General features: G+C 39.7%; 1 protein-coding gene across 4 annotated transcripts in view; it reads left to right on the top strand.

Annotated features, from left to right (window-relative positions):
• The window catches only part of cdin1 (CDAN1 interacting nuclease 1), a 52450-nt gene that overhangs the window by 20875 nt on the left and 17182 nt on the right, over positions 1-14393 (top strand). For all 4 annotated transcript variants that reach the window (XM_044166329.1, XM_044166328.1, XM_044166330.1 and 1 more), the window contains 5 exons: positions 1286-1365; positions 1741-1790; positions 3285-3352; positions 4882-4947; positions 5171-5276. In XM_044166329.1, the coding sequence (XP_044022264.1) occupies positions 1286-1365; positions 1741-1790; positions 3285-3352; positions 4882-4947; positions 5171-5276 (370 nt within the window). The remainder of the gene's footprint in view (positions 1-1285; positions 1366-1740; positions 1791-3284; positions 3353-4881; positions 4948-5170; positions 5277-14393) is intronic.

Genomic DNA, 14393 nt, shown 5'->3' with positions numbered 1-14393 from the left:
GAGGTGTCCTAACTCAAGGGGAAAATATAACCCTCTTTCTTCACCGCCGCCCGCACTGCACAGGAGCATGGTATGGATCTGCGTGTGAAGGTACCAATCTCTGAGAAAAATGAGCAAAGAAATAAAGCACAGCCCTGTGCCTTGCAGCTCAAAGAGGGAGTGTGAGGTTATGGGGTGGGCTGGGGGAGTACCGTGGCTGGGAGAGACTGAAATAGAGAGGAGGTAGCAAAAAAAAACTGGTTCTAGAGAAAGATGGAGACAAAGAAGAAGAAACAGAAAGAGAGGAGGGAGCGTTGAATGGGCTTTGTTCTTCTGTACCCACCTCCCTCTTTATTTCCTCATAAGGTAGATGAGGGATCACAGCACTGTTTGTCCTCTCTGTGATAGTTTTCTCAAGGAGTAATTCCTATGAAGGAAATGCAAAGGGGAAGACAGGACAGAAAAGAAGGGTCTTAAGGGTTTTAAATGCTCTTCTAAATCCTTTTCTATTTTATGAAATACATTTAACAGATGCTTAATAATTCAGTCAGCGTTTGTAAATGTACATCCAAGTCTTTCTGTTGGGGTGGGGGGGTAAGTCCCTTTTTATCCATTTTTATGAATCTTCAAATAAACTGTCTTGTTTTTAACATTTATATACTTAGCGGTTTTCTAGATGAGCTTGGGAATCTCTGTGCAGTGTTGGTACAGGCACCATCCATGCCTGAAATGTGAATAGAAACATTCCTTGTATTGTCTGTAATGCTGCAATGTCTGTCAGGACCATGTATCACTAAAATGGCGTGCCTCAACCATTTCGTCACACAATGATACAATCCATTTAATCCAAATCTTTTTAAGAAATGATTTAAGGAATTTTTTGCTGTTGCAGTTCCAGCGAATCAATCCACCAGGCTTTCCTTTCTGATTTATAATGTTAGTAGAGCAAGAATGGGGATGAGAGATGCAGAATAGTCAGCGTTCATAACATAGATAAACTACATGGGGCTCCTGTGCTCTGGACTGAAACATTTATCTATAGAAAATCTGTATAGACACCAAGCAGCCATCTAATGGACTAGTGTGGAAATACTGCAGTGGCATGGTGAATTACAGTATGTCAAGCCTGTCTTTTTTCTGTATATTTTCACTGTTTGCTCTCAATTCAATGCAGCAATTAGAATAATGTTTTACATTTATAGGCAATGTAGACAAGCTATAATGTTTGGTGTAATTTGCATATTAATATTTATGTGATTTTTGAATTTGTTTCTCTCCCTGTCTTGCCTTTCTGTCTTGTTTTCAGCCTCTAAAACGGTTCTCAACAGCATGCTGAAGGAGCCCTCATTAATTCCAGACCAAATTTTGGCCAATAACGTCTACCAAGTAAGTGTTTCAATGTTTTAATTTAAACTGAAATGTTATAGGAAATCATTTAAATTTTTTGGTGTCGTGGAATGATATTTTTTTAATTACTTATTATTAAGTTTGCGGCCCTACCCTTTTCCATGTGACCAATCCACTGCTTTACTGTATGTACAGTGAGTTTTTAAGTGTTATTGTACCACCTGGCTGACAGACGGCATCAGCCGCTCATGTTTGCTGATGAGGTCACGTGAGAGCCGGCGGTCATGCCTGCCAGTCTGCCAGCATCTCCTGTGTTTTCTCCTTTCCCGGCACTGTATGGGCTTCCTTCCCTCACCTCCCTTCCACCCACCCACCCTTTTCGCGCACCATAATATTTCTTCCCCCTCTTTTCAGTGCACAATAAATGACTGCTGTTATGGACCGCTGGTAGACTGCATCAAACAGTATCCTATCCCATAAAATTTTAAGCCTGAAATTGACGAGGAGCTATTGAAGGGGATGAGATGTGTCTGGCTTCACCTGACATAAAAGTTCTGCTTCACAGAGGAAGTGTTTCATCCTGCCTGCCATCCCACTATCACAGATACAGGGGCTGGAAGGTGATGGAGGGAAGAGGAGGAGGAGAGGATAGGCTGATCTAAATGCATCTCCATGTGCACACGGTGGATCAGACCCAATGTTCTATGATACAAGAAAAAAATTGTCATTCATAAACCTTGTGGTGGTTGATGTGTTCTTTTGTTTGGCATTTTATTTAACTCAGATGATTTGTTATTTTATGTTAATTACAAAAAAATATTCTTACATGCTGAATTATTAAATCCTTTTTATTTGTTCTGATCATTCTTATGCCGTATTTCAATTGTACTCCTCTGTGTTTTCCTTCCTTTTCTTTGCCCTACAAATACTATAGGGGCAGAATTGTAGTCCAGGCTATTTAGGGGCAAGCAGCTGGGTAGCAGACCAACTATTTCCTGGGGGAGGAGACTTATTTGAATGAGTATACATGTGTATGTCTGTATGTTATTGTGTCTCTCCAAGCTTTCATGTGTGTGGTGGGGCTGGGTTGTTCAGTTCATAGTCAGTCAACCCTGTCCCATCCTGCCCCCCTTCCACATCCCCCTTTTTTACCTTTCTTTGGCAGTCCTCTCGTCAGTGTCAACTTAGTCAATTACACCGCCACAGAGAATTCTTGATAACCGCCCCACTACTATGTGCTTTGAAGAGCTCCGTCCTCACATGACAAGATGGATGCATTTGTGCTAATCACAATATGTATGTATTAATTAGAATCCATTTTGTGTGATTAGTGTTTCGTGAGGGCATTATAATGCCATAAGAACTTTTCTCTTTCTCTTGGAAAAAGCTAAAAGCTAAAGTTTTGCATATATAATATCTAGCCTCTTCAAATGCAGGATTCCTTTCTGTGGCATCAAGGAGCGTGTATCGTGATGCAAAATGGCATTTATTCTAAAAGCATTTTTCTTCAAAGATTTTAGAGGAATGAGTTGAGCAGCTAGTCCAGGCGCTCTATGCATTTTGCCAAATTGGCATTTGTTTCATCTTCCTCATTTAGGTAATGCACTTTGGAGATTTGTTGTGAAAGCAGATTAAGGTTGACCTGACAACTCTGACCAAAGATTGTGCACTATACATCTTCAGAAAGTGGCCTTCACTTTTCATAGTAAGCATTTTTACAGTGTATTTTGTAGTTTCCGTAGTAACCAATTTTATAGGTTAAATGCCTGATTTTTTTGCTATAGAATTGTTATGTTCAACTTTTTTGTATCCTCATAAATATAATTTATTTACTTATTACTTTATTTAATTTTATGTTGTACCCCTGCTTAGACACACTACCTAAACATTTTGGTGTTTCAGTAGATATATAAAATACTGCTGTTGCTATATGTTGGAATCCTTGACTCTATTCTCAGCGCTATTGGCCAGGAGCATGAGGTGCTGCTCTGTGACAAATTGAAGGAAAGGAACCTTTCCTTTTTAGGTAAGCCATCTCTTGACCTTCTCATCACATTTCTAAAGTCAATCTGGACATGGCAGTGTAGCCTTTTTGTAAGCTTAGTAAAGGAAGACCTGGACATGACTGATGCATTGGACGTTATCTCTTATTGATTTGCTAACAACAAGGAGCTGTTATCAACTACCCTTGGATGCTTATGCACCAGCATACAATGAATATTTAAAGAATAAAAGCTTCAAAGGTAGATTTTCATGCTTCATTAGTTGTAATGCTAGTCCTCTCAGGTTGCTTTTTTCAATTTTTCTTTCAAAATTGAATAAAAAAGGCCAGTTTCTATTTACATAAACATGAATATTATGTTGGTACCATTAAGGGGATCTTTGACTGCAAAGACTGTTGCCATTTTTTTCTCCAATGGGTATTTTTGGGCTTTTAAAGTTTAGAAAAAAGGAACTCTAACACCATTGTCTTGTTCCAACATTATTAAATCAAGGTAGAGTGTCCAGGTGTGAAATTGTGAAACTGAATTTTTAACCCTCCCGTACTACCATCACCACCATCCCATCACTATCCCCTAGGTCAGATGAGTGATGAAGGATAAAAGTCATTCCCTCTGCCATAAAGACCATATCATTTATTTGGACCTGGAGTGCTGACCTTTCCTCAGAGCTGTACAGGGGACTGTTCTAAAACTGTCAGAGTTCGGGCGGCACAAGGGCCACTGAGGCAGCCTCACCCTATCTGATAAATGGATTGGAAATAAGCTACCCAACAGCAGGGATGGCCCATTAATTTTAATCAAAGGTGATGTAAAAAGGCGATCAGAGCCACATGACAATGTCAACAGCCCAGTAGGTATGAATAGAGGCTCCCATCCTACCACATACACATCTACACCCACACTGCCACACACAGGATACCCCTCTGTACCACAGGCCTCTGGCAGCCTCACTGACCTCACTCAGCTCTCTTTCTCCCCCCTTGGCTGATGCTACCTCCTCACCACCACTGTCACCGCCACCCTCCATCTCTCCTCAATTCCCTTCCATGCCCCATTAGTTGAGCTTGGCTGGAGACAAAGAGGCAGGCCCTTGGAACTGAATGACCTGGTCAGCCTGAGATTTAATGGAGAAATCAGGTGTTGTAGGGATAATGGCCGAAGCGCACCAGAAGTCAAGGACAATGGCTGTGGCCTGTGCAGGCAGGGGTCAGGCTTACAGAGTCTATAATGCCAACCTTGTCCCCTTGCTGTATATTTTATAAAGCTCTGCCAAACTGCAAACTGGAGAGCAGCTCTGTAACTGGGCTTTACAGGTTTTTGTGCAACGACAGCGAATATGTGGCAGATGTAGTTAATGGTTTTACTGTGCTTGCTGTCCTCTACTGTTATTTCTTCTGCTTTGCTAACACTAAGGGGTTTTGTTACCAGCACCTTGGCGAAGGCTGTTAGGTTACCAGCCTTTGATTGATGTAGCAGAACTTGGTCAGTGACGAGTAAAACTTACTGCAACGTAAGAGTCAAATGTCAAAATTCTGCCCTTAATCTCCTGTAGATGAAAACCAACTGAGAGCTATGGGCTACGACAAAACACCTGATATCATCCTGGAGGTTCCCATTGGTTAGTATTTACATTACAAATGTCACTATTTTATCTGTTAACCTTTGTTAACGTGTTTCAAAAGGATTATGCAGTTGTGAAAACACTGTCATGTCAATGCCAGCTCTTCTTTGATATTTTTTGGATGACAGAGAAAAAACTAAAGAAAGAAAATCTCACTTGTCCCTTCTGGAACTTGCTTGTGTTTTTTTGAGTGTTGTTGTTTGTTTCTGTTTCTGAAAAGCCGTGGAGGGACACATTGTACACTGGATTGAGAGCAAAGCCTCATTCGGAGACGACCACAGTCATCGCACCTATCTCAACGAACAGTTCTGGAGCTACTGGAACAGGTGAGCCTTTTCTTCGTATTCTCACCTCTTTGTATTCTGTTTTCATTTGCTTTCTCTAAATTATCCATAAAATGTTGCAACTCCTGTTTTCCCAGTTTGCATGTTGTTTATGACTTCTCCTTTTTGACCACTAACCACGATCAGCTTTTTCTCAGTATTATAAAGGCAACTCATATCTCTGTCTAACAATGCTAACCACTTCCTCCCTGGCATAGGCCACACTAACCCCACACTTCCATATGTCACATCTGTACATCACAGTACTTCTACATGAACTCCTGCCACTGGAGCCTTTTACAGCCTGAAGAAGTCTGCCTGTGAGCTTGATTGTTTTCCAGAGTACACATATTGTTTTGGAAGGGAAGCTGTGAAATGGTTGATTAATTCGTTGCATCTGTTGTCATGAGAACCTTTTGGACAGGAACGGGTCTTCGTGGTCGTGACCCTAGGGAAACAGAGGTGTATGCATTTGTATGCATATGAATGTGTGTGTCCCAGTGCACAACATACATACTTATTTCATTATCTCTTGAGAGAACATAAATTTTATTTAGAATATCTTTACACAGTCTACCCAAAGAAAACACCAACTTTATTTTATTTTTCATCACACTGTGAAAACATAAGGCTTACTTTTTATTTAGTCATTTATGTTCTAGTTCTTAGTTTAAAGGCTGAAAATGTCCTATAGTGTCCCAGCCATTGAATAAATTGGATAGGTCAGTCTTTCCCTATTAGGTGCCAGCAAAATTGGCTACGAGCACCTGTCATACAAAGTGTCACCAGTCATTATCAAAATCATTTAGCAATACCCATTGTTATATAGGCTTAATTTCAAACTGAAGTAATCAGGTAGAGTGATGTTTGTGTTGAGGCACACACAGAGAGAAGAGTAGTGGTTGCTCACACATGGTCTTCACATCCCTGCCTCCCTTGGCACGAGGTTCCAGTCACCAAGTTGAAAAGTCGGCCACACTGCTTCCATTCGCTTCGCTACGGCCCCGGCCCCCCTCAGCCGTGACGGCCAGCTGACATGTTGTGACATGGTGCTGGAATGTCAGGAGGTTCCAGGCGCAGCCGGACTCTCTCTTTCTGTCTTTGTTTTTGTTTTCTTGGTGCATGTACAGTACCAGATCAGGAGACCACAACCCAGAAAGAGAAGCTGTTTATCATGAATGAATTTTGATGTATGGTTTTTGTATGCGTTGTTCCCCTACCTAAAACAATCCTTCTAACGTCTGCCTATCAGAGATTAGATAGCAATATACTTATTTATATTAGGGTTTTCCTGATATAGATAACCAATATGCATTCAAAATAGCTTGTTGTTGTTGTAGCCTGTACTTATTCTTTTTTCTTATTCTCAATTTTAATTTACAATATACAAACTAAGTTGGTAATATATGTTTTTTTTATTGATAACCCCTTCATACTCAGGATTTCCGGGGAGGCTCCCATAAATCCTACAAATAATGTAAAATTAATCTGCATTTTAAGCAATAACTTCTAAAACAGTTTTTTTTATATGTAAAGACTGATAGTGTTTTTAAAATAGATGACTGACCTACTGATTTCACTCAGAAGCTGCCAGCAGAACAATCATTTGATTTTCAGGGAAGATGACTCATCCAATATCATTGAGCAGTTAAAATGTGGGAGATGAGGTCAAGTTCATAATCAATGGTGCTTTTTTGTGATTTTCTTTTACTATTGTTGACGTCAGGAACTAAAAGTCACTGAGGTGTGAATTTAAAAAAGGGAAAATCTTTGTTACCAACTTTGTTAGGCATCATTTAATGTCACTAAGAAAGTTGGTGACAATAAAAGGTTTTACTTAAGCTCCAGAACATTTCTAGACCATGTTTGATGTGAAAGTACTTAAATGATTGCTGTCTCAGTCAGTCAAACTTAAAATAATGTGAAAAGAGCTAATCTGATTAGCACCACGGGCAGCATGACATGAAGATCAGATGTCATAAATATTTCACTGTGTAAATCAATGTTCTTTCTTCGTTTGGATTGAAGAAAGTGGCATTAATCTGTCTTTGGTGTTCCTCTTTGGTATTTGTGGTATTAGTTTACAGTAGGTCAGAATACTAACAGGCTGATTGGATGTTTAGGGTTAGTCTGAGTCTTACATATTTGCCCATGGGTGTCTTTCATTGATATTCACTGGGGCGGCCTCTGAGTATATTAAGGAACTGACAAAGTAGATCCTATCATGTCAGCCAGCCGCCCGGTCAGATAAACATTGTTGTGTCAAAAAAGAAAAAATGTCAGTCCCTTCAGACCCTACCTTTTCCAGCACCCTTGTAATTTTTAATTGACATTTACTGCTGACATTTGAAAATGTGCCTCATCTTTCTCTTATTGTTAGACCTTATGCATTATCGTCTGAGGTACAAGTGTGTGCACACATGTGCATATTTGTGTGTGTTTGTAAAGTGAAGGCAGTGAATTTGGGGTCAGCGCTTTATAGTCACAAAACCATAAACCAATAGAGAAATAGGGGACAAGAGAGGGATGGGTGACATCATCCTCCTTTCACTTCTCATTAGTCGGATTCAGTTTATGAGACGAGCCCTGAAGGGCTGATGTTTAGGGTGTTTGTCCATTCTTTCATTCCAACTCAGATTTCAGTGCTTGACTCTAAACCTTTCAGTTTTCTTTTTGACTGCCCTTGGAATCGCACAGCAGTGTTTGTAATTACTTCATTGCCCCTGATTGACATTTCCAGTGATTTGCTTATTTTTCATGAATTCCCTCTTTGCTTTATCTGAGCTGCTTCACCCATTGCTTGTGTTAATTGTTCTTGGTTTGCCCTCAAGCATTGCAGAGTGAGCTATGGGGACATGTTTTTGTAGACGGAAAGAAAAAACATAACTAATTTTCCCTCCAAAGCCCTCACCAACTGCATTTATCATCCAAACAATAGTCTTGCCAACACACTAACCCCATAATGAACCCCTCTTCAGTGGAGTGAGGGGTAATGACGCTTCACCTACAATGCTCCCAAGAAAAAAGATAAAAGGAAAAAAAATGGAGAGAAAAACGGTCTTCTGCAGAATCAAGCGGCGTGTTCAGGCCCAGTGCCTGGATGAGATGGCGAAGCAGCAGCTATTGGTGTCTTCCAGCCATCAATCTTAGCTGGTGCCTTTCCAGAGCCAGCAAGCCCTCTGCTCTGACGGATGTTCGGATAATTGAGTTATCCATCTCGCCCAACTATCAGAGTTGCATAAAAATTATTCACCTGCTGGTGAATATTAAACACATAATGAGCCTCTTGTGTGTTTTAGGAGAAGTGGGTAAGGTTAAACACAGCATGTAATGAAATATGGACCCTTGTGTGGTGCTACCTTAACTGCCCCTCCTTGATTATGGTGTACTTAAATCAATTATGGTTGGCAAAGTTCCTTCTATAACTCTCCGAGCAGCAACTAAAGTTCTGCCCTTGTACTTGTCTTATTAGTTGATCTCATCAAGTACTTAATCCAAAATACATTCAGATAATGACAATTATTTGCTGACCTGATTATTTGTGCACTTGAATACTTGTGATGAATTTGCCATAATTATGTACTTGGGTTTTTATCATTGCTTATTGCAAATTTTGACCATGCTACTCTAGTGGTGCCTGTGAGGTTTAGTTACTTAATATGTTGTTGTCAGTCTGTGGAGTCCTTTGTAAAGGCAGTGTATCTGGAATGGAGGACAAAAGACACCAGAGAAGTTTTGATACTTGATGGATGGATAAATAGATGGATCTATAAATCAATGATTGGTCCTCATTGTCAGGAGAGTGTGTATCACAGCTTGTACAAAAAATACTAAACACAAAAATCAGTCAAAACATTAACACTACATCCTTTCACATCAAAGCACAGTCACAAAGCAAACATCTGACACAAATGGCTACAATGGTTCTTCTTAAATTGATTTAATGCTTGTCATTTGTATTTTTATTTGTCTAGACTTTGCTAATTTCATAGTCTCACTGCATCTCCTCGCTAAGAGTCCACTCATGATTAATTTGTCAGATTATGAGGGGTCTTTGTGGCCCTTAATTGTCCTCTACGCCGCAGTTGTGTGAAAGGATCAATAGTGTAAATCAGAATATACTGTTTACCACAAAATAGCTTTTCAGCAGCAAAACTACTTTGCACTGTAGTATAGCAAATTAAAGGGGTAATGTAGAGTTAAATGAATAGATTCAGAGCCCGTTCTTCTCTCTTCACTGTTTCCTTTTTTCCCTCCCCCATTCCACCCAATCCAACACAATGGACAGCCTGTGTGGAAATGAGCATGGACGCCAGCGTGCCCCCTCCCAAAGTAAATCAGCTGTGAGATTCGTAAACTGCAAATGTGTCAGAGTTGAAAATGTTAGCTCTCTTAATGGAGGCTTGAAAAGGTTAGATCTGATAAAAAGCTGTCAGCCGTCCACAAAAAATGATTTATAGCAATATAATGGGACAGTATGCCTCATTTCTCCCTCATATGAAATGGGGGTTAAGACTTTTGGGTTTGCCATTATACATCATCTGGCTTGACCACTTGGAAATTTGTTGAGACTTGAATGCACGCACATGCATTATGTTTCATCTGGCTCTTTTGTTTTAATAATTTTGAAAGTCATCGCCTGTCGTAATGTGGATAATTTATGTCCTCCAGTAATTACCAGCAGAAAATTCTCATGCTCCAAAAGTGCATATTGATCTCTATTTAAATCTGTTTTGTGCAAATGAGATTAGTGCTTGTCCTTTGTTGTAGCATTTTTTTGATGCACATAATGGAAGGAAAACTACAATTAATGAGGAAGTCATAATTCTGAAGACTCACCAGACTGTTCCTACAACATCACTAATCTGCTCGCTGACACATTGGCTAATGAATAGACAAAAATCTGATTTATGTGATGTTTTATATTAGTTGACACAGCTGCAATTAGACATCTTGAGGTCTTTGTGAACTTTTTCCAATTATATCTGGAACTGTATGCTGTAGATTTTACAGCTGAAATTGCATGGTAATTCTGTTATATTCTCAGAACCGTCAATCCATTTGCGACATGAAATTAATTTTTTGTTTTAAGATATTCCACATTGCCATCCTTTTTTAATGGACATGTCCATCATTTTTTGTTGAACTTTTCAAAGCAGTAATGACAGGAATGCTTAATAAGTGGAGTGTAATGACACAGTGTGTTGTAGACAACTCTTATTGAATTCAGGTGATTATACCTTTATCTTTAAACAAGGTTTTATGCCTAGATCCTTAGATGTGCAGCTAGTTTGCTTTTACTCAGATGACTGGTTAAATAGGAATAAAGGCATTTACTCATATTTAGAAATACTTGCATGTGCATATAGTGTACCTATATGTGTTTGTTTGCATATAGCCAGGTTATGTGGTCTCATTTGATGCAATAGTAGCATAAGAGTAATATAAGCCTCAGCAGCAGTAGGGCCATCATAGAGCCAGAGCAGATAGAGGATGTCACCTGAGAGAGGGTGCCCACAGGTCGTGGCTGCTGCTGATCCAATGAGGCTGGACATTACAGGGCCATCCCCGAGGACAGGTACTGGCACTTCTGGGGTGACAATGTGACACCTCCAAGACCTGTGCCCTGCCATACTTTACCCCACCTTCCTGTCAGAGATGTGTACAACAAAGAAAGGGAGGAAAAGTGAAACAAATCTCCATGCAATAGTGGCCTTTAAAGAATATCTGATTTTAACTAGATAGTGATCAAATATGTGAATAGCTGCATTACTGCACCTACTAGCACCATGTTTAGTTTCTTATATAAGCCTTTCTATTGTGATATTGATGAGGTGGCTTTTCAGGGTTAAAGTATTTTAAGGTTGTGGAGTTTTTATTTACTTAATATGCATGGAAAATTCTAGTTGGAGCTTAATTCCCTCTGTTTTTTGAAAGCACAAATATCAGTTTTCCTGGTAAAGCGCAAGTGCCTCTGACATTGCCTTCCTCCTATTTATAGTTATGGATACCCCATGCAGTGCAGGAACGTGGCCTTTTTTATTGTTTCCTTTGTTATGACATCCTCTCGTAGAATATTCCACAGCTAGAAAAATAACTATCCACAATGGTGGTTCCTTTAGGGCTTTGTAAGTGTTTGTTTTAGGGCACATCAGCACACAGAAGTGCAATGCTGGCCCCAAAGCACAAGCAACTTGGAATATTAATGGCAAATGACAAGTCAGCTCTGATGCTTCAAGGATTTCATGGTTTTAAGGATGCACATTTGGGTGCATTGTTTAAGGCGTCTGGGGTGTAATCCGCACTCTCAGGTCTCAAGCAGCCTCAGGATTTAGCTCCGGTTAAGCCTCCATGTCTCCTATTTATTTTTGTAGGGTTGTATGTGTGCATTATCCAAATTTGTCATTCACCATTGAGTGTGAGAGCAGCTTTGACACGGCCGCTGTGTGTATAAGCAAGGAGTGGGACAGAAAGCGGCACCCCAGCGATACATACCCCTCCTCCTGTCTTTCTGCTTGCCTGTGACACTGTGAGATGGAGAAGAAAGCCTCGAGTAAAATGAGGTGCAAGCATGTCTACTCCATGAATTCCTGTTTTGCTATGGAACTTTTTAAAAGATTAACGTACATTTTTTGTCAGCTTTCACGATGTATGTCATCAGACTTAGAGACACACATACCCCCCCCCCCCCCGGTCTCGCTTTCTTTTTCCCCTTCCTTTTTTCCCCCTCTACAGTGACCTTCTGCGTTTCATTCCCGGAAGAAGTCAGCAGAATTTGTCAAAAGCACAGAGAGTAGTGGGCAAGGATTAGAATGACTCTTTGTAAAACTCAGTCTAACAGGAGAATTTCGATGGCTGCCTGACCCCCAAAAGACATTCAGGTCCACCTTACAATATGACATAAAACTTGCAGTGATATTTTCTTGACACAGAGTTAGCCTAGACAAATAGATTTTGCACACAATACATGGTGCTTGCTTTGCATCACACAAAGGCCTGTGAGCACAGTTATTGCTGCTGCTCAGTAGACATAAAGCTACAACACAAATATTTAATGCTTTCAAGGACCTTTGGTTCATGAGGCCATTTAAGTATTTCATTTCATGCACCTCCACAGCTGCTTCAGAAGCGTCTTAACACTGCCCAACCAAAGGGCTTAACTGTGTCTTAACCTCTCCGTAGAGGAGGATGAGAGAGGCCAGGAGTCATCAGATGATTCCTCCAGTGTCCTTGCAAGGCCTAAGGAGAGCACTGGACCATGAGTCCTGTGGCCTGTCACAGGAAATAAATGCAATCTACAGAAAATCTAAAGAAACAATCTAGTCTTTTTTTCTTCTATCAACCAATATGGTCCTGACATTTTGTTTTAAGGAATGGCATTTGGTACAGAGGAAGAGGGCTTTTATTTTTCCATGGTTCACATGGATAGAGGAGGAATGAGTTTCATGATATGGCAACTTTTGGCAAATTATGATTTCCTTGAAATTTTTTTCCAGTTTATTTATTTTTTTGGGTTGCCTTGACTCACTGACTATTATATAGGTTACTTGTGCTCATTTTTAATAGTATACTTCAAGATTTCATCTAACCTTTTTAAGAGCTACTTGGGTTCAAATCAGTGGTCTTTTACATGCTAAAAAGTAATAGTTTAGTTTAGTTTAGCTAATTTAACTTTGCTTTAATTTATATGTTGGTCAGCATTGTCTTGTGTATTTCTGTGCACAAAAACAGTAAACACTCTTTCTATTTCAGACCAAGAACAAATATAATATTTTTAACAAATGACAGCCATGAAAACAATGCTTCATATTTCTGCCTTTGTGTTTTAAAGAGCAGCTCTGTGTGTACCAGATAATGTGCTGGTACTCATGGTCTGTGGAGGCCCATCAGTCACTGTGTGGAGCTGGTCGCTTGTGATAAGTGGTTCCTTATAGATAATCTAGACAGTAGGTTTCTTTTTATAGGCCCACTGTCCCTCACATAACCTTGTTTTTTTTTTTTTTAACCACCCATTCTTATTTTCGTTCTTTTCCAGTGATTTCACCTTCTTGTTTAGCTCTGCGTACATTTAAATCTTTTCCTAGTCTTGTAATCCTCAACAAGTACCAAATTAATTTTGGTGTAAAAAGTGGTAATAATAAGTGTAATAAGTGGTAACTGTGTGTATTGACTGCAGAAAGATCCTGATAAAAAGCTTTTGCTGATTTATACCTATATAAAGCTTTTGATATTCTGAACCAAGGGGGCAAGGTTCTCTTCTTCTTGGACAATTAAGTAAATTAAAATGAGAACAGAAAAATGTTAAACAAATCTGTAGAAACCTACATCACCAAAACACCAATTAGATTCTGTATTTATTCCACAATAAATGACGTCAAAAGCAGCAGTGCTGTTCTGAATTTGCACCCATCATTCTGCATTTAGTTAAGTAGGGATTTTATTTTTTTTCCATTCACCGTCTGACCTCATCCATCTCCTAAAATAACATTGATATATGGTTTGAATTGTTTGTTTCACTATGTAAGACCTATATCTGATTGTACCTCATGGCAGTCATTTTGTTTGATGTACCATAAGGAATTGAATTTAAATACCAGATGAAAAGGTATTTGTTTTTGTGAACTTTGCTTTGTATTTCAGTATTAATTCACTTCATTGCGTTGTTGCCAGAAACACTGAAAGAGATACAAGCACATCTGAGTCTTTCCTCACTGGCCTGGCATTTGTTAAAGAGCTTCGTCAGGACCCTCTTCCCCCATCTTTGTTCCCAGGCAGCCTTCTCCCGTCTCTGGTTTGAGTTTCACGTCTCGCGGCGGTCTGATTGCCTGATAGCTTAAAAATCTCTCCCTGCCTATCCCTTAGTGGGAGTGTGTAATCAAAGACACATGAGGATCCTGTGTCCAAGTGCTGACCTTCTGATTTTGCTCATCAATTCTGGGGGTTAATGTACAAGATCTATCAGGTCAACAGATTTGTCTCCGCAAGCTCTGTCAGGTCTGTAAATGATTAGGGGGAAAAATGCGTTTGGCCACTGAACCCTATTAAAACTTCTTAGAATAAATGTGCACTCAATATTACTGCTAATGTATTCTTTCCACTCTTGTGTTAATAATGCTAATA

The sequence above is a fragment of the Siniperca chuatsi genome, linkage group LG15, assembly GCF_020085105.1.
Source record: "Siniperca chuatsi isolate FFG_IHB_CAS linkage group LG15, ASM2008510v1, whole genome shotgun sequence".
Classification (NCBI taxonomy): domain Eukaryota; kingdom Metazoa; phylum Chordata; class Actinopteri; order Centrarchiformes; family Sinipercidae; genus Siniperca; species Siniperca chuatsi.
This window is presented reverse-complemented; position numbering and strand designations above follow the sequence as displayed.